Genomic DNA, 19,550 nt, shown 5'->3' with positions numbered 1-19,550 from the left:
ACTTCTGTACCAGTCTCCAACTCTGAGGTTTAATTCAGAGGCTCTTTCTGAGTTGTCAAATTCCTCTAGTGTTGGAGTCCTGAACCTTATATATTATTGTTATTGTTATTCATTGACTGTCTAGTGAAGTCTCCAGACCCCTACTCAGAATCACATTTGTTGCCTACATTGTCAACTGAAAGAATTGCTACATTTCAGTCAGAGGTTAACGAAAGTAAAGATGTCATTGTTTGTCCCCATCCAAGTTCATGGATCCCTTGAAATCTATTCCTAGAGAGGATTCTTGAACCCCGTGAACAACTCCTGCTCTGGTGTGTGGGTTTTTTTAGCTACTTATCCAAAGTCTCCAAAATTCCCCGAAGCCTCTTGCTCCTGTCCTTCCTAATGTCCTCATTCTGGGACAGTCATTTAATCTCTCTGAGCCTAAGTTTCCTCAACTGTAAAATGAGGGAATTGGGCTAGATAGACTGGGGTCACTTAGATTTAGAATCCAATGATTGCTGCCTCAAGATGGTTCAAGTCTACAAAGTATATTTATTATGCCGCATCGGGTTGCTGACGGTCTTCTGAGAAGCAGTGGGCATTGCCTGGTGCACTGAGCACTTCTCTCCTCTTTGCAGATATGCTGACCGGGCCAAACAGATCCGATGCAATGCCGTCATAAATGAGGACCCCAACAACAAGCTAATCCGGGAGCTGAAGGACGAGGTGGCTCGCCTGAGAGACCTCCTGTATGCCCAGGGGCTTGGGGACATCATTGACAGTATGTATCCTGTGCTCCTACCTACTGCACGTGGTCCATTTTCATGGACTAAAGTTCCATGTCCCTGTTGAAGGGCTGGAGCAACTGGACCTCAGACAGAAAAGTGCTAGCAAATCGGGACATAGGAAGTAGTCTTCCCAAAGGAACCCAACCTGTCCCAAGGTCTTCTCTAGGAATCTCTTCTTTCCTCTCCTCCTCTATCTCTTCGTCTCTTCCTAGCTCCCTTATTCCCTTTTCCCCTCCCTCTCTCTCCTTTCATCCCTTTACTGCTCCATGGCCAGTGTTAAGTTGTCTGGCCTCTCCACCCCTGCAAGAGTACCTCCTGGTTCCAAGGGATGAAATACAATCTACACCCTGATTCCTAGGGATTAATTGCCCTGTCTCTCAAGTGAGTCCCCTTCTTCTGAAGGGGGATGTCCATTTGGAAAGGTGAGGGATTTCCCCAGCTCCCAGGGCTAGGTTTGTCACTAGCCAGGTGTGGGGTAGGTACCAGGATGGATAAGAAAGGCCCTTCCTAAGCCAGAGTTAGAGCTTGATGGAGCTATGGGGGTGGGGGGGCAGGAAGAGAGCCCCAGCATGCCACCCGGCCTGAGCAGGCACCACATGAAATCAAATCCTGCCACCCCCAGCCTGACAGGGATGGATGACTCTGTTGGCTTCAGCTCCCAAGTCCTAGAGAGTTAAACCTGTTGTTGTTTTGTTCTCTTTGTCTTTCTTGCCCACTTTCCCTTTTCTCTTAGCCAACACTGTGCCAGGAGGACCTAAATGTGTGTATTTCCCTTTGCTGATATCTCTGTGTGCTTCACTGCTTCTGAGAGAATCAGTCATTGGCAAGGAACATAAGTACAGCATGGGATGGGAACCCCTAGACGGGCACTCCAAGGTCTGCGATCACGGCCCAAGGCCAGGCTCTGGCATCCCCATGGAAACAGATACCTGTCCTCTTACTCAGCCACCCTTTCCCCTTCCTGCCACTTTCTTGCATCTCCCTCCACATCACAGGCCTGTGGGATGAAAGAGGGGCAGTCCAGAGCCACCTGCTCTGCCAATCACTACCTGGGTGAGCCTAGACAAGTCACTTCAACTTTGGGGCCTCAGTTCCCTCATGCCAAATGAGGATACTAGACTAAATGAGCTCTAAGGTCGCTTTCAGCTCCAGATCCAGGACACAGTGGCTATAGGAAGAGGAGTGTCCTGGCGCTTCTAAAATAAGGACTGAGGAAGGCAAGGGCATGAAAGTCACTGGACAATTGATGTCACTGTCACCTTCCATGCCGGCCTAAAGGGCGGAATTTGCCAAGTGGTTAGTCTTGACTCTATATAAGTGAAAACTCGCTAACAGTTAGAGCTTCCACAAGTGGAATGGGCTGGCTCCCAAGGGGCTTGCTACTCACTGGAGGACCACTTGTTTGGGGCAGTACAGAGAGGGTTCCTGCTCAACTCTCAGTTGGCCTGTGGGGAGCCTTATAGCTCTTCGAGCCAATGGTCCTGGACCAGCTCGAGGCTGACCTCACAGGACAGTGAGCCATCCTCAGGGGCTCCAGTGCCTGCTATAGGGCAGGAGTCCCCTACTGTTTGTGGGGAAGACTTGTTCCTATCTGCCAGTGACCCCGAGGTCAATGATGAAGTCTGGGATTAGGAGTGGAAGAGATTCTGCTGGTCAGGTGGTAGACAGTGAGGCTTGGGGAGAAGTGACTTTGAGTGGCAGACATTTTCATCTGGGTATGCCTGGAAGCAAGATGCTGCCTGTTGGAGGCTTGAAGGTAATTCAGTTCAATTCTGTAACAAGCATTAATTAAGCCTCTACTAGCCTGAAGTACCATACTTGGTACAGGGGATACTGAGACCAAAGTTGAGCAGGCCCTGCCCTCAAGGAGCTTATGTTCTGATCAATCCATATGTGGTTATTAAGCCTCCACTCTGGGCTAGGCACTGTGTTAGACTCCTCCAGGTGCTTCTCCCCCTCCAGGAGCTCCTGTAAATTCCTGTTAGGGATTCAGAGACAAAAAGAAAACAAGCCCTGCCCTCAAGGGGCTAATGTTCCAATTGATCAATCAATTAATCGACAAGAATATATCAAGACCTACTATGTCCCATACACTTGCTAGATACTGGAGATATAAAAGCAAGCAGAAAAAGGCCCCTGCCCTCAAGGGGCTTACATTCTACTGGTAGGATAAATAAAACATGCACATATTTTGGTAAATCCAAAGTATCCGTGCACATTGGCTAGTGGTTAGAGGGCTGGCCTTGGATTCAAGTCCCAATTCTGACATGTACTAGCTATGTGACCCTAAGCAAATCATTTAATCTTGAAAGGTTCTAGGAAAGTCTCAAAGACTCTATTTCAGAAAAGGTGCCAACCTACACTGATAGAAGGAATCTCTCCACCTGGAAATTCACTATACTTGTGAAATGTCCCTCAATACAATGTAATTGCCACAGGGAGAGAGCATTAAAAGATGAGTAGGTCAGGAAATGTGTCCTGTAGAAGGTAGAGCTTGAGGGGCAGCTGGGTGGTGCAGTGGATAGAGCTCCAGCCTTAGAGTCTGGAGGTCCTAAGTTCAAATCCGGCCTCAGAAACGTAACACTCACTAGCTGCGTGATCCTGGACAGGTCACTTAACCCCATTGCCTCAAAAAAAAAAATAAAAGGTAGCACTTGAGCTAAGCTTTGGAGGAGCCTGGGGATTCAAGAAGTGAGGAGATGATATCTGAGCCATGATAATCATTTCTAACGGAAATGTGAAGGGTTAGAGTAGGGAGCTGGCTATCAGCTAAGCTGGCCCTCAGGGCTACATAGCTGGGGCCTTCTGACTCCTCCAGAAGCCCCTCCCTTCCAGGAGCTCATATAAACTCTTGGCTTCTCTATGAGAATTTCACTGGAGGCAGGAAGCACTGCCTCAGTTTAAGGAAATGAGCCTCGAGGTTGGAATCTGGAGAAAGACTCTCAATGGTCATATCAAATCATGCGTTCCTCCAGACAGAACCTTCTCCAGTTGCATGTCCTTCAACACTGGTGAGAGACACGAAGTAAAATTCAAAGTGAGTCTCTTCACAAAAGTCATCCTCCTCCTCCTTATCAAGACAGAGGTGATGCTGAGGTCCCAAAGTAGGTGCAGGTAAAGCAGAAGGTGTAGAGGTCTCTCTCATGCAGGAAAGGCCTTGATCAAATGATCCCCAAGCATTGAGGAAGCATCCACTATGGACATCCCCTAACTGAGCCCTGGTCCAACTGGGGATGTTAGGGCTCATTACTGGAAGGGAGACCCTGGTGAGAAGTCTGGGAATTCTGACAATACAAGCAAGCTTGCTAGATCACCCTGATAGGAAGCTCTGGGGAAGAGAGGCATTCGCCAAGCTTTGTTAATACTGATCAGCATAAAAATGGACAGACCTGACCTGGAAGATGCTTACAGCTCACCTCTTGGCTGACCACCTCTCTTCCCATGTGCAGCCAACTCTTCTTTGCTGAGTCCAAAGAGACACCCACTCTGAGAGGAGAGAAAGTCACAACATGGAGGCTTCTTTAAGAAGCTTGGTGCTTTAATGGACCATTTCAGGGTCCTTGAATGAGCTTGGTCAGAGTAGGAATCATAGAATGATGGAGCTTAGAAGGGACTAAACGAACATTTAGTTCAACCTTCCCCTTCTACGCTATGGGGAAACTGAGGTCCAGAGAGTTTGTGACTTTCTCTAGGAGATGCACAGTGAGTCAGTGACAGCTCTGGGACTCCAGAGCCTCCCGGTCCAGCCCAGTCCCCACTCACTGCCTCTGACTCCGGGCCCATCCAAGAAATGTTTTGGGCACCCTGTCCAGAGCCCAGGCACCCCAGGGGAACACCTGTTTTTCCAAAGAACTTTTGGTGAAACAACCTCCATGCTATAGCTATGTTTGCTGCTTCTGCTGCTGGGCTGCTTCTGCTGCTGCTGCTCTTCTTGGTGTCTGCTAGGGCTGGCATGGGAGCTAGTTCTGGTTGGAGAAGTATTGTCATGCTTATTGGCCATAGAGCTGTTTTAGGAGGGCCCACACCTGCACTGGTGAACTGCCTTTAGGAGATACTGGGGCTGGTGATGAAGAAGCACCGGGGAAGCAATGATGGTGGTGCCATTAGACGTGAGATATCGTCTTCCCTGCTTAAAGCTTGAGCTTGCATGGCAGATGGTCCTACAGCCTGGGCCTCTGTGTATCCAACAGAGGTGAGCAGCTGGGATCACACCTTATCTGGGGGGAGTAAAGCAAGAATCTCTATCTGATGGGCCCAGAAATTCAATCTTTGATCCCCAGTCCCAGGAAAACATGAGGGCTACATGCCCAACAGTTGACATGCATCCTTTGGGTGACCCAGGTGACAACCAAAAAAAGAAATCCTAGACCAAGCACAGTTCTCTGTCTTTTCTGTGTCTGAAACAGTCTCATTACCTCGCAAGGACTGAATTTCTGTGCTCCTCTGAACCAGATTCTTAGCACTGCCTCCAAGTGCCTGGTGAAGTGGACTCCTCCACTTGTGGAGGATCACTTGTTGTGGATCACGATGGCCTGTTAGAGGAGGGGGTGGCTCATGTGCTAAGTGTGGTCAGTTAAAGAAGGTGCTGAACTAGAACAAGAAAAAGAAAAGGTCCCCTCCCCAGCTCCTCCAGAGCATTCCCCAAGAGGGTCATTGGGCCTTTCTTTAGAATCCCAGCGAAATAGATATGGCCATGGAATGTGGTCGCGAAGAAGGTCTAGAGACCTTGGAATTCTAAGGGACTTCCCCCCATGGGCTAAAAGCCCCTCTCACCAATAGAAGTGACTGAGGGACGAGTTTGAGCTCCTCCAAGAATAAGGGAGGAAACTACAGAAACAGGCAGGGAACCAACTGAAACCCGAAATCACTTTGGCTAGTGAGGTAGAGGAAGGGAGCAGATGCTGCTTAGGAAGTGTGGTGAGTAGCTGGGAGATGATGGGGGAAGCCAGTGACTTTGAGAGAAGATAGAAGAGGAAAGAAGGAAGTGTTCTGAGTGTTAAATACAGGTATTGGGAGCCAAAAGGTGGGCTTAAACAAGGCCACCAGGCCATGCCAAGGCCTCTAGCACAGGTGTGAAGGAGTACCCTTTATGTGCCAATTCTGAGAGAGGCCGCCCCTTGCCATGCAATAATGGAGGCTAGCTGACTTGGCTATAGTGCGAGCTCATGAGCTGGAGTCTGGCTGAGCCACTGACCTCCCCACCCCCGCAACCTGGGGCACAGAGACACAGCTGGGGTTATGTGGATGAAAGCTTTTGTTGAGCAGCTGGCAAGCGGGTGTGGCCACTGGTGAAGCAGTGCCCGTCAGGCACCAAAGCTTCAGTGAGAAAGCGGCGGCAGCCTGCTCAAGGCCAGAAGTGGATGGAGAAGGCCCAGAGGCTTGCAGAGCTGAGAAGAGAGGCCAGGCTAGATGTGGCAGGGGTCGCTGTGTGCCTGCTTCTTTGTTTTGGTTTTTAGCATTCTCTTTGCTTCACCTTGTTGCTTTTTCCCAACTACGGTTTTTTTTCTTTTTTCTGCTTTTTTTCCTCTTCCTTCTGTCTGTCTGTCCCCCTCCTTCTTCCTTTCCTCACCATAGACATGTCCGACTTTGAGAACAATAATGGTAACCCTGGCGTGGCAGAATTGAGTCAACGCCCTGACAATCTCTCCACAGTGACCAACGCCTTGGTGGGTATGAGCCCCTCATCTTCCCTGTCAGCCTTATCCAGCCGAGCGGCCTCCGTGTCCAGCCTCCATGAGCGGATGCTGTTTGCTCCAGGCAGCGAAGAAGCCATTGAGAGGTTGAAGGTGAGTGAAGAGAAAAACCTCTGGGGCAGCTAACTGGATAGAAGAGTGATAATGCTGGAGCGTTGGACTTGCGGTCAAGATGATCTGGGTTCTAATCCTGCTTTAGACATGGGCTGTGTGACCTTAGCCAAGGCACTGATCCTTAGCTTCCTTGTCTGTAAAATGGAGCTGCCAGTAGTCCCACCTACCACACAGGGCTGTCATGAGTATTAAGTAATTTAATGCAGGTAAGGTGCTTTGCAAACCTTGAAGTTCTATATGAATGACAACTACTATTATTTTGGGGACAGCACGAAATCCATCAGGCAACTATGTGATGCAGTGGATAGAGTGCCGGCCCTAGAATCAAGAGGAACTTAGACATTTACTAGCTGTGTGACCCTGGGCAAGTCACTTAACCCAGTTTCCTCAGTTTTCCTCATCTGTCAAATGAGCTGGAGAAGGAAATGACAAACCACTCCAGTACCTTTGCCAAGAAGACCCCAAATGGGGTCACAAAGAGTCGAACACAACTGAAACGACTGAATAGCAACAAAAGAAATCCATAAATTAATCATCATACGTTTATCAAGCCCCCCTATTTGCAGACACAGAGCTGAGACAAAGCAAAAGCAGACAGTCTTGGTCTTCCAAGGGCTTCTGTTCTAATGGGAGGGGCCAGCACTAACCAAGTGAAGGATGGTCACTGGAATCTCTGTGTATCTAGAAGAGAGTGCACCAGAAAGTTGGCCAAGAGAGTTGTAGATGTCTTGGCTTATCTAAACCTTACACCAATCCTGCTCCCAGGAGTAGCTCCATTTTACAGAAGAAGAAACTGAGGCTCAGAGACATTCAGGGACTTGCCCAGGGTCACACAGATAACAAATATCCCCAGAAGAAGGATGGAAAGCAGCTCTTCCTGCCTCCAGGTCTAGCAGTTTATGCACCACACCACATCTAGGCTCTGGTCGTACAAAGAGAGAGAATAAAGAGGCATGACGATGCTGCTACCCAGAGAAGCTCAGGCAAATCAGTTGGCTTGGAATATCTGTCTCAGCTCCATCGACACTCGACAGTGTCTCCCTGACATTTCTGTGACCAGTGGGTTAAAGGTCCCTGCACAAACCAGATAGTGTCACTCACCAAAACCAGTTCCCATGTGACCTAATAGAAAATAGAGGCAGGACTCAAAGATGGTCTCTTGGGTCTACTGCCTGGCTTCTGGTGGTCCCTGAAGGTATGAAAACAATTCCTAATCTTTGTGATTTCAAGAAACTCGAAGCTGTCTTGAGCCAGCATAAGACCAAGGTCTCCTCTCCCCACCCTTCTTCCTAAAACTAGTTTATTTTTTCCAAAAGTCAATTGCATTCCATTCTGTAAGAAAAGGCCATTTTTTCTCACTCAATCTTCCCACACACTGCGTCCCTGCAGGAGACTGAAAAGATCATTGCTGAACTGAATGAGACCTGGGAGGAGAAGCTGCGCAGGACAGAAGCCATCCGGATGGAGAGGTGGGCATCCTGGGAATCACAAGCGCCCAGTCCGGGGCCCTGGGGCACTGAAGGCTCTGTGTTGGGGACATGGACTGTGCAGCAGAATAGCCACTAACTGTTATTGAAAAAGTGATAACTGGCTCCCCGTGGATTGATTGTTATCGGAGGTATAGATGAGAGAATTCTCAGGCACTTTCCCAAATGCTCGTCTTAGATGGGGATTCAAATGGTTTCCCAAAGGGGTGGGCAGCAAAGAGCTGATTGGGCTGGGCTGGAGGGGTGGAGGGGATATAGAGGTACATGTCCCATGAATCCAGCTACTGAACTGCAAAGGCAGGATTCAAATCTGGGTCTTGACTCTCAGCCTAGAACCTCTGAAATGTCCTAGCTGTGGGACTATGGACAAGTCCAGCACATTCCCCACTCGGCTCCACTACCTCTGGGGGACTTCTTCTTTTTGCAGATACAGGCATCTCATAGAAGTTCAAGATCAAAAAGCTAGCTTGAGGCAAATGTGGGACCAGAGCCCAGATAGCTTTTGTTTCCTGAAACACAAAAGTGTTGGGCTTAGCTTTAGTCTAGCTTCAACCAATATAACTTTCCTTTTCCACTAAGAATGGTCTTCTCATATCCCTAGACCCAGGACCCAGGGCCTTCTGCCAATAGCAAAAACAAACTCACTGGACTAAATGAGGCTCCAATTTCAATCATTGTCAGTGTGTTTATCCAGTCAGCTCAATTAACCAGTCAATCAAAGTTGCTTGGACATTTTTTTTTTTACATTTTCAACCAAATTAACTAAGTTTGCTAGCATCTACCAGTCAGGTATTGGGGGTCCTATCAACCTCAGGATCCCTGACTTCAGAAATACAAAACACAGGATGAATCTGACAGAAGAGAATTACAAAGAAAAGATAATGTGCCTGCTAATGGATAGCATATTTATTTAAATATAGACTCCCTTAAAGAAAACCCAAAATAGGAAATGAGAGCTCTTATTTGTGTGAGTAGATTTGTGGACAATCATTCCCATTGCCAAAGGGTTCTTTGCCAGGAGAGCAGGGAAACACCTTGAAACAGAGCTCCCCTCCTGTAGTCAAGGATTTATTTACAAATAATTATAGATCTGCCACAAAGGGTTGATGGTCCCTCTCATGCTTGACTGAAGGCAGTACAGTATAAAGAATAGAATGCTGACCTTGGAGTTGGAAGCCCTGGGTTCCAATCAGGACTCTGATGCTTGTTAAAGTCACCTATCCTCTGGGAGCCTTTGTTTCCTCAACTGAAAAAGGAGGAGGCTGAATGAGATCAGGGGTTCTTAATCTAGGGTCTCTTAACCTGTTGTTGTTGTTGTGATTGTTTTTAATATGCTAATAAGCTATAGTTCAACAAAATTGCTTTCATTTGTAATGCTATGTATTTGATTTTTGCATTTAAAATCATGGTCTTGAGAAGGGATCCTTGGCTTCACCATACTGCCAAAGTGGGGTCCACGACCCAAAAAAGATTAAGAACCTCTGTACTGCATGGCCTCTGAGGCCCTTGCATCTCGACATCTCTGACCCTGCCTTCATCAGACTGCATCTGAAGGACTGTGTTCAGTTCTGGGTACCATATTTGAGGGAGAAAACTGATAGGCTGGAGAGAATCCAGAGGAGGGACAACCTAGATGTTGACTAGCATTGAGTTCATGCCACATATGAATCAGTTGAAGAAACATGGGTTATTTAATCTGGAGAAGAGAGCACTTATGGGGAACATGATAGCGCTGCTCAAATATCTGGATGTCCACCCTGGGGCAAATAGATGTGATCAGCTTGGTCCAAAGGGGCTAAGTCAGGGTCACTGAATGGAGGCTGCATAGAGATGAATGGATGGTTCATGCAAAGGAAATCTTCCCAACAGTGAGAGCTGCCCTAAGTGGAATGGGCTGCCTTGCGGGGGAGGCCGCCTCTTTGGAGGTCTTCAAGACCAGGTTGGCAGGTTGTGGTGGGGATCCTTTTTCAGCTGTGAGTTAGACTAAATGACCACTGAGGCCTCTTCACCTCTAGAAGTCTATGAATCATGAACCGGAAGGCTGGTGACTGAGGCAGGAAAATCTAGAGATAAAATGTTAGCAGCCACTGACAGTTGGGGATCAGTGAGAAATGTCTTTTACATTCACTTTTTAATAAGAAGAGTCACACTTGTGGCCTTCTGCTCCTGGCTCAGGGTCAGGAAGCTCATCCAGTTTCACTTTCAGCCTGAAGTTTGCATTCCTTTGGCCCTTTTTTTTTTAACCCGTTCCTGGTCTTTGGGTCGTATCACACTGGAGTCTGATCTCTTGGGTCTCACGGCTCCTTCTAGACTTTCTGTACCTGCCTAACCTCTCTTCAGTCTGAATGCCAGACCATGACCCATGCTGATCTCTGACTTCAGCTTCTGTCTTTTTTCAGGGAGGCTTTGCTGGCTGAAATGGGTGTGGCCATGAGGGAAGATGGCGGCACCCTGGGTGTGTTCTCTCCCAAAAAGGTAAGAGCAGCTTTCAAGACCTCTCTCTCTCTCTCTCTCTCTCTCTCTCTCTCTCTCTCTCTCTCTCTCTCTCTCTCTCCCTCTCCCTCTCTCCTGGTGATGCATTGACTTGAAGATCAAGGAGGCTTTGATAAAATTTGGCATCAGGCAGATGAGTTCAACTCGACTCTGTCATGGCATGTCCTCATGGCAAATCTGTTTCAAAAGAGGAAAATGTGACTGTCTTTGTTCTGTTTTCTCAAATCTCAGTCCTGAGACCTAGCAAATATTGAGTAGCAGCTCCAAGGTTAAGACTATCACAACAGGAGGCTCCATTTCTATAGTCCTTTGAGGTTCACTGAACACCAGCCTCACCACAGCCCTGGGAGGTAGGAAGGCACAGCAAGTAGGATAATTGCCATTTTACAGATGAGGAAACTGAGGCTTGAAGAAATGACATGAATTTTCTATCTACTATTCTTAGTCCAGCGCTCTCCATGCCTTTACTGAGGTTGTTCCTTGTCCTTGGAATATTCAAACCATTGCCATACTAGGCTTTCCTGCACAGTGACCTGACCATGTTGCACCTCTCCTCAAAATCTTTTGGAAGCTCCTTCTGTACACTGAGGCCAGTTCAGGAACATAGCTGCCCATAAGGGGAAGTTTGGTGTATAAAAAGCAGCTAAATGGTGCAGTGGGTGGAGTGCTAGACCTGGATTCAGGAAGACCTGGGTTCAAATCCAGCTTCAGATTCACATTCAGGTTCACACTACCTGTGTGAACATGGCCAAGTCATTTAACCTCTGTCTGCCTCAGTTTCCTCAACTGTAAGATGGGATAGTAAGAGTACCTGCTTCCCAGAGTTGTTGTGAGGACCAAATGAGTTAAGTAAGTAAAGTGCTTCAAGTGTTATATAAATGCTACCTAAGGTCATCATCATCATCATCATTTTCAAGGGGAGTCACGGGCAGCTGCTTTGTATAACTAGATCTCTTTCCCCATAAATTCATTTTAAAAGAACTAATTGAATCGATCCTTTTGATCTTTTCAGTTGGCCTTTGTTAGACTGTTTGCATTATGTAAATCTCTCCCTTTCATCTTTTTAGCCTCTGCTGTTTAGCCCCTGGGATTTATTCCTAGAGAGTGTTGGGGTGCATTCCCCGAGGCAGGTAGGTGTGGTGTTGAGCTTCAGTGATGGCTGAAATCCTGCTGAGAAGTTCAGGTGTTGGGCTGAAATAATTGGTGACAGCACATGTGGTGAATTCAGAGTGGAGAAGAGATCATTCAGAGGTGCCCAGGTCTTCTGGGCTCTCCTGTAAACAAAGCGGTGTCGCCATTTATACCTTCCTCAAACATCCTTGCTCTCCCATTGACGCTCTGAGATATGGTAGAGATTTTATCTTTGTATCTTTGGTGCCTGGCTATAAGTTTGATAGAGAATAGTCCCCCACATTCAAATGGAATCCCCAGGAGAATTATTTCCCTAGAAAATTCCTGCCTACCTAGGTACTCAAAAGGAACACTGGGGCAGAGGCAGGCCTCTTTCCACTTCACTAGTTGTGTGACTTTCAGCAAATCATTATGTTTGTCATATGGCAAATGTGGGGGGCCTGGATCTCTAACATTCCTTCCAACTCTAAATCTAATCTGATGATCCCTGCTTCTTGGGAAGACATTTAGATCATTTTCTACCCCAGGTGCAAATGTTTAGAAACGTGCTACAAGCAAGTATCCTCAGATTACTTGGCTAAACCTTGGTCTCCCGAAGAGTGCTGGTGCTTTCAATATGTCCAACAGCCAACACTGAGAAGGGATGGAGTTTGTCCCCAAGTTCTCACCTTCTTCCATCTGGCCTTTTCTCAAGGTGGAAGTTAGATTTGTATCAAGAGTACATGGCACACCAATTGGGATGGTGTTCATTCAGAACTTCTCCAGTGCTCCACAGAAGTGAGGTCTGCTGGGTTGACTGGAATATCTTTCAGCCCCTTCAGGCTTCCCTGGGGTCTGTAGAAGCCAGGGATTTTCGTTGTAGTCGTTTTTAAAAACTTCCAAATTCTGAAGGCTTCAATTTGAGATTCTGGCCAGAGATCTGTGGCAATGTAGGTGCGGTTTCAGCAGTAAAGGATAAAAGATGAATGGCTTGGAGAGGAGCAGCCCCGGAGAGACAGAAAGACCCAAGCTCCCAGAAGGAATCTGTAGAATAGAGAGGCATGCTATACATTCTGTTGGATAGGAAAGCAGTATGTCTTGCACTGAGCTAATGCAATTTGGGGCTTCCAAAACTGAGGTGATAATCTGACTGTCCTCTACCCTGGTCAGACTATATCTAGAGCATTGTATTCAGTTTCTGGGCACCACAGTATAGGAAGAACATTAATAAGCTAGACCAAATCTAGAGAAGAGCAATCAGGATTGTGAAGGTCCTGGAGTCCCTGGGGATGTTTAGCATGGGGAAAAGGAGAGTTGGGCAGGACATCATAGCTGAACTGCCTTCTAGAATTGTGAAGAACTCTCATGTGAAGAGAGACTAGACTCATCTTGGCCCCAGGGGACAGAACCAGGAGCAACAAGTGCAAGTCAAAAAGAGGCAAAATTCATCTTGATATCGAGCAAAACAACTTCCTAATAATGAATCCACCCAAAGTGGAATGGCTTGCCTTAAGAGTTGCTGGGCTCCCTTCCTTGGAGATTTTAAGCAGAAGCCGGATGGCCATTTGTCAAGTGTATTGTAAAAGGCAAGTCTTTGGGAGGGGTCAAGTTGGGCCAGTGAGGACCCTGGCAATTGTGAAAATCTGCAAATCCTTAAGTCTACAAATTTTGTAGGACATACAGGAGCCTGATATGAGAGCTGTCAAGGCACAGATAGCTGTCTACTCATTGTGGAGAGAAATGAGGAAACAGGAACTGAGAAGAGAGAAGTAAGGATAGAAAGCCTCCTTTCATACATTGATGACATATTCCAGTAGGACAAGCAGACAGAAAAGGAGTTTGGGAATGCCAGTCTCTAAACAAGCATAGACACTTAGCAACCATAAGAGGTACTCCCCATTAGAGCTATAGGACCTCACTTTGTAGGATGAAAGGTAGAGTACTCCTTCAAGGACACCTGTATGATGTCAGAACATGAGCTCAGAGAAAGTCTCATCCCCTTCACTGCCTATTGGTTAATATCAGCACCTTTGTCAGTGAAAAATGAGTCATAGGACGGCTGGACCCATGTTGTAGATGTGAGATCTCTTGGTCGTCTTTACTACTGCACGGCTGTTTGGACTCAGTCTATCTGTTGGAAATCCTTCCCACATACAAGATTTGTCCATAGCAAGAATTACACCCTTCCCTCTCAATTATATCCTTCCCTCTCCATCACCCATCAAACCTTGTTTTCAGGCAACCAAGACTTCTCTGCCCTTTGTAATTTCCCCTTCCCAGAAGCCAGGTAGTCTGAGCTGATTGCTGGGGCTCAAGAACAAAAGACTGAAGGAACTTGAAGAATTCCAACTGGGTTTCTAGAAGCTGAGCTCACCCAGAGAATGCCCTGGGTAGTTATGTGTCTAGCAGAGACATTCCTGAGGAATGCTCTGCATGCAAGGGAGTCTGGGCTCTTAGATTTCTCTCCATACATGTGGTGCTAAACTCAGGCCTAAACGATGGATTATTTGTAACTGATTAGATTAATAGGCTTTCAGTGGTGCTGTGCTGAAAACTTGGAAGAAATTATTCTTCGTATTGTAAGATTCTAACTCCTTTGCAAGCCCTTTGCTGTCATGGTTTTCTGTGTGTGTCTTTTGTTTCTCTCTATGACTACTTTAGGGAAAAAATGAGCCATCCCTTTACCAAGGGCTGTAACTAGATAGATTATTGGGCAGCTCTAGGGGGAGAGAGTACTCAGATGAATGGTCAGTTCACAAGTTCATTGCAGAAAAGAGTATTCATCTTTCTTCTTTCTAGACACCTCATCTTGTCAACCTGAATGAAGACCCTCTGATGTCTGAGTGCCTTTTGTACTACATTAAAGATGGAATAACCAGGTAAGATAGCACCACTAGTAAAGCCTTCTGTCACCTGTGTAAATAGTTGAGCCATGATGTCAGCTGCCTTTTCCTTAGTTAAGGGTAATATTCTGTTTGTCCATGCCAAGAGCTGAGAGCCTATGGGATGGGGAAGGGGCACTTTTCTATCATCTTCCACCATTGCACTTATCTTATCTTCTTCTGTCAAACCCCGGGAGTTCTGCCATTAGAATGGCAGTTTTCCTAGAACCCATCTGTTGATGATGGGGGCAGGGTTCTTTTGGGGAGGAATGGGGAGACTTGACTAGATGACTCTTAAGGCTCCTCCTTGCCTGTGGCCCTCTCATGCAGGTAAAATGCAATGTCACTTAATTTGACTCAATAAGCATTCATTAAGTGCCAGTCTTATGCTAGGAACTAGAAACACAAAGACAAAGCAAAGGAGATCCCACCTTCAGGGTGATCATAACATATAAGAAGATATGAGCATTGTCAGGAAAGCATAGAGAAAAGGGATTGTTAATCACATTGACGTTTTAGGAAGCTTACTTTACATTCAAAGTTGATAGTATGAAGCCTCATCATCACCTTGAGGTGTTCAAGCATTTGGACTACACTCTGGCACTGGGTTCCCTTTGTGACTCAATTCAGGATCAGGACCATGGTCAGGGCTTCAAAGCAGCCTTCAGAACAGGAAACCAACCGGAGGATGCCACTTTCTGGCCAACTGAGCCACAGAACAGCTAAAGCTAAGCAAGATTCCCCAGAAGTTTTCTCTGAAGCTTCTCTGAAGGAGAAGCTGCTTCTGTGACCTAGGTCCTTCTCTCTTTCCCCATGAATAACAAATGTAAGCATACACCGGTCCATGTACTCCTAATCTGCTTTGTTGGTATACCTAAACGGAGGAATGTGGTACCTCTTCTCAGTGATACAAATATAACCCCTCATGTTCTTTCCATTTCTCTGGGCTTCATTCCTTGCAATCCTTGCAAAGGATTGTCCAAATATCACTGAACATTTTAAACTCCCTTCTCATTCTAGTTCTTAAGATCGTGTTGCAATGAACAGGTTATCTTCTCTTTGAATTTCTCAGCCTCTCTCCCATTTGAGGGTGGAATAACTTTGGATAGCAGTGGCACTCTGTAAAGCTCAATGGGTCACGGCCAGAGAATGCTAACAACCTGTACCTCTGTACTTAGAGTTGGCCGGGAGGATGGAGAGAGGAGACAAGACATTGTCCTGAGCGGGCACTTCATAAAGGAAGAACACTGCGTTTTCCGGAGTGACAGCAGGGCTGGCAATGAAGGTATCCCCTGGTTCCAATGCTGTTGTGGCTTTGCATTCCCCCTCAGCAGATTTCACCTGCCTTTTCAATGACCTTCATGTTTCCGAGCTCTCTTTCTGTTTGACTGAAGGCCATGTTGGGATCTATGTCCATGAATTCAGTCCAATCCTATTCAACAAACGAATTTAGCAAGAACTGTGTTAGTTGCAATAGACACAAAGACAAAAATGAAACAGTTCCTGCCCTCAAGGGGCCTTCATTCTACTGGAAGGAAAAGCATAGTTTATATGCAGAAAAGTATATATGTGATAATTTGAAAGGGGAAAAAACTCTGACAACTAAAGAGAATCAGTAAAATTTTGTCAGGAACTTTGAATGAAACTACAGCTTCTAAGAGGTAGAAGTGAGGGAGGGCACTGCAGGCAGGGCAGCCAGCCTGGGCAAATAACCAAGGTGGGAGGTGAAGTGACAAATTTTGGAAATTTTGATTAAGCAAGTCAATAAGTCAACAAGAATTTAGTAAGTGTTTACAGTGTGTCAGGCACTGTGCAAAGCACTGGGGATACAAAAAAAGGCAAAAATGTCCACTACCCTCAAGGATCTCACATTTGAATGAAGGAAAGAACATTTAGAATAGATTTGGTGAGAACATGACCATATGAGGAAGAATAATTATGCAATAAGCCTGGAAAGGAGACCTGTAACCAGCCCATGAAGGACTTCAAGTGCCAATTCGCAGTCCAGGATCCTGAGCTCCTATGATAGAGAGAGCTTCCACCAGTCTCCTTTCTATCAAGAAAGGTATAAAAATGCAACATGACTTTATGGGCAGGTCAAATATGGGCCTGGGAATTTCCATCTCACTTCCCTCAAAAAAGTTAGACTCTCATCACCCCTTTGCATGAGTTTCTTGCCAAGATATATCTTGATGGAAGTGTGGATGGTCCCTTATTGCTCTCCTCCCCCCTACACTGATCAATGGGAAACAACAAGAGAAAAAGAAGCCTTGGGGTAAGGAATTGTGCTGCATGGCTGGCTGCTGCTAAGATAGCCCTTTGTAGACCAAATGAGTAGCCAGGGAAGGTGCCCACTCTGGGTGTCATTCTGCAGAAATATGGGCTCAGTCAGTGTCTTGTCCTAGTTTGAATGCAAGCGTACATGTGCTAATGAGCAGAGCACCACTTCTTCCTATTTGCCAGCCTGTGTACAATGGGAATAACTGAATCCAACATCTGGTACTTTCCAAAGGCCCCCAAAGAATGTGAGTCTCCTATGACTTGGATCACTTTCCCCCTCTGGACCAGTTTCCTTAGTTCTATTAGCAGGATTTTTACTGAGCCAGTCTCTAACCTGAGAATGCTCAGAACCGCACAAAGCAGGCTTAGAGATGGGAGTGCCAGGAGTCAAGCAGTTTTATTAATCAGTTTCAGAGCGAGGAATGTTCTCTTAGCTGAAGTCAAAGCACAGGTTTTATACTTAAATCACAACAGGGGAGGAGAGGGGAACAATCATTTAGTGGTTTCTCATGAAAAGCCCCTAAATCCCACAATACAACAATTCTGAAGTCAAGTTTTTGGGAGTTGTGACCACCTCCCCTACAGCACAGAACCAGAGTTCTGTGAGATGGGAACAGCTTCCACGATCTTTGATTCACTTCACTTAAGGCCCAGTGACTGTGAGCATTGTCAGAGCTTTTGATTAATCAGTTTAAGCTGCATTGTGAGCTCTGCTTCCTGAGCCAGAGAGGCAGCTCTTGAGAAAATTAAATGATTAGTGTGTTCATTACACATACCATATTGATTAATATGAAAATTATAAATTCCTTTCTCAGTTCTAAAAGAAAGGGGTAAGATTTCTTGATCTCTAAGATCGACTTCTCTGCCTATAAATCCTAAATCCTAAAAGGCCTATAACTGCTACCTCTGCCACTAACCTGCCAAATAATTTTGGGCAAGGCACTTACACTCACTGACTTAATTTCCCCAACTGTAAAATTAAGAGGTTGGACTAGATGACCTCCAAAGTGCTCTTCAGCCCTAACTCCTATCATTCTATAAATCTCAGAGCCACCATTGATTTGCTGTGTGATCCTGATTTCCTGTGAATCCTGGGGTCTTGCTATCTCTCTGGGCCTCAGTCTCCTTCCTTGAAAAATCTGTGGGTTGGATTGATGATCTCTGAGATTCTCTCGGAGGACCTCTCCATTTAGGTCTAACTCCTGTGAAACCTGAAAATACAGGATATATTTGTTCCCCTACCCCAAATTTCTTTAGATTGGTTCATTGGGTGTCATGGATTAATCCTCTCATGCTAAATACCAGCAGATAGCAAGGTTATCATGGCTTTTGGCCGGAGAGGAATGGGTGTGCCCAGCCATGAAAATGACCACGATTTCCGATGCCCATACCTTCTTCATGGCCCCATTAGGTGTGACCATTTACCTCTTCTGACTCCTAACATTGTAAGTTCACCCCTTTCTATGACCAAACAAATCTGAATACTAAAGGAGCAAAAAAGTGTGAATTTTGTGGAAATAAAATGATTGGTATTCCCAAGGTGAACAGCTGACAAGCTCCCTGCCAGGAAGAACAGGGACTGGAAAAATTACAGTGAAAGTTTGTCTCCACCCCTGCCTACCCTTTCCCCACACCTTTCTGTTACATTTCAGACTTGCCTCCCCCATGTCCAATGCCAATGCCTGCCATGCTTGTGACGTGGGCCTCCATGGTTGGCTTGCCCAGATCTATTATCCTTGGATGGTATCCTGCACTCTTTATGGTCCATTCTTCCTTCCCTACCAAGCCTTGCCTGTCCCTGAGCTTTTCACTCAGGCTCTTCTCTTTTGGTTCATCTGATTAGGGCGTGCAGGAGTGTAAGTGACTTCATGCCTTAGAACTACTATACAAACTATGTGAGTGATGAGTATGGCATCAGAAAGAATCTCATCCCTTCCCAATCCTATCTAGATGTGTGACATCAGAAGAAGTCACAAAAGTCACAAAGGAAAGTCACAAAAACCTCTTGGAGTCTCAGTTTCCTCATCCATAAAATAGGGACAAGATAATGCCTCCGGTTCCCACCTCACTGGGTTGGGGACGAGGCTCAAAAAAGATAATGGATAGAAAACACTTGATGAAGTGCTATGAGGCACTAGGAGTTGTCAGTGCTATGAGTGTGTAGACTTCTCAGACGTCAGTTCCATTTAATGGTGGCATTTTGGAAATAAGAGGCAGGTGGGATAGTAAAAAAAAAAAAGAGAGAGAGAGAGCACAGAATTGGGAATTTGGAGATCTGCTTATTAGTTCCAACTCTGTCACTAACTTCTGTCTGAAGATGCTGAACTTCTTTCCAGTCCCAAATCTATGTTCCCATGTCCCCAATCCTGCCTGAGGGCTAGGAACTCTGAGAAGGGCAGCAGGAGACTCAGTGAGCACTGGATGAATAAGTGCAGATCATGGTGAGTGTGGGAGACCAGAACCCCCAAGATAGATCCCCGGGAAATTTTTATTTTTATGATGATGCTTACAGGAAGAGTGTTTGTCACAGTGCCTCAGCCTCCATAATTACATAGAATAAATACTGTCATGGTGACCACATATTTGACATCATATCCTCAGGTTCCTAAAGCAGAGTCAGTTCCAACTTCTCAAAGATCATGGCCAGTGTCAATATCAAAGGAAGCGAGCACAAACACACACACACACACACACACACACACACACACACACACACACACA

General features: G+C 46.1%; 1 protein-coding gene across 5 annotated transcripts in view; it reads left to right on the top strand.

The window, feature by feature from the left end:
* Positions 1 to 19,550, top strand: part of KIF1A (kinesin family member 1A) — a 154,028-nt gene that overhangs the window by 45,726 nt on the left and 88,752 nt on the right. For 3 of the 5 annotated variants that reach the window (XM_027875923.1, XM_027875925.1, XM_027875921.1), the window contains exons 12-18: positions 621 to 763; positions 1,504 to 1,530; positions 6,423 to 6,556; positions 7,967 to 8,046; positions 10,464 to 10,539; positions 14,467 to 14,546; positions 15,728 to 15,834. In XM_027875923.1, coding sequence (XP_027731724.1) covers positions 621 to 763; positions 1,504 to 1,530; positions 6,423 to 6,556; positions 7,967 to 8,046; positions 10,464 to 10,539; positions 14,467 to 14,546; positions 15,728 to 15,834 — 647 coding nt within the window. Of the gene's footprint in view, positions 1 to 620; positions 764 to 1,503; positions 1,531 to 6,344; positions 6,557 to 7,966; positions 8,047 to 10,463; positions 10,540 to 14,466; positions 14,547 to 15,727; positions 15,835 to 19,550 lie in introns of all 5 variants that reach the window. The other 2 variants (XM_027875922.1, XM_027875924.1) reach the window with 2 other exon arrangements.

This window comes from Vombatus ursinus, unplaced genomic scaffold, assembly GCF_900497805.2.
Source record: "Vombatus ursinus unplaced genomic scaffold, bare-nosed wombat genome assembly UNPS02014810.1, whole genome shotgun sequence".
NCBI lineage: Eukaryota > Metazoa > Chordata > Mammalia > Diprotodontia > Vombatidae > Vombatus > Vombatus ursinus.
This window is presented reverse-complemented; position numbering and strand designations above follow the sequence as displayed.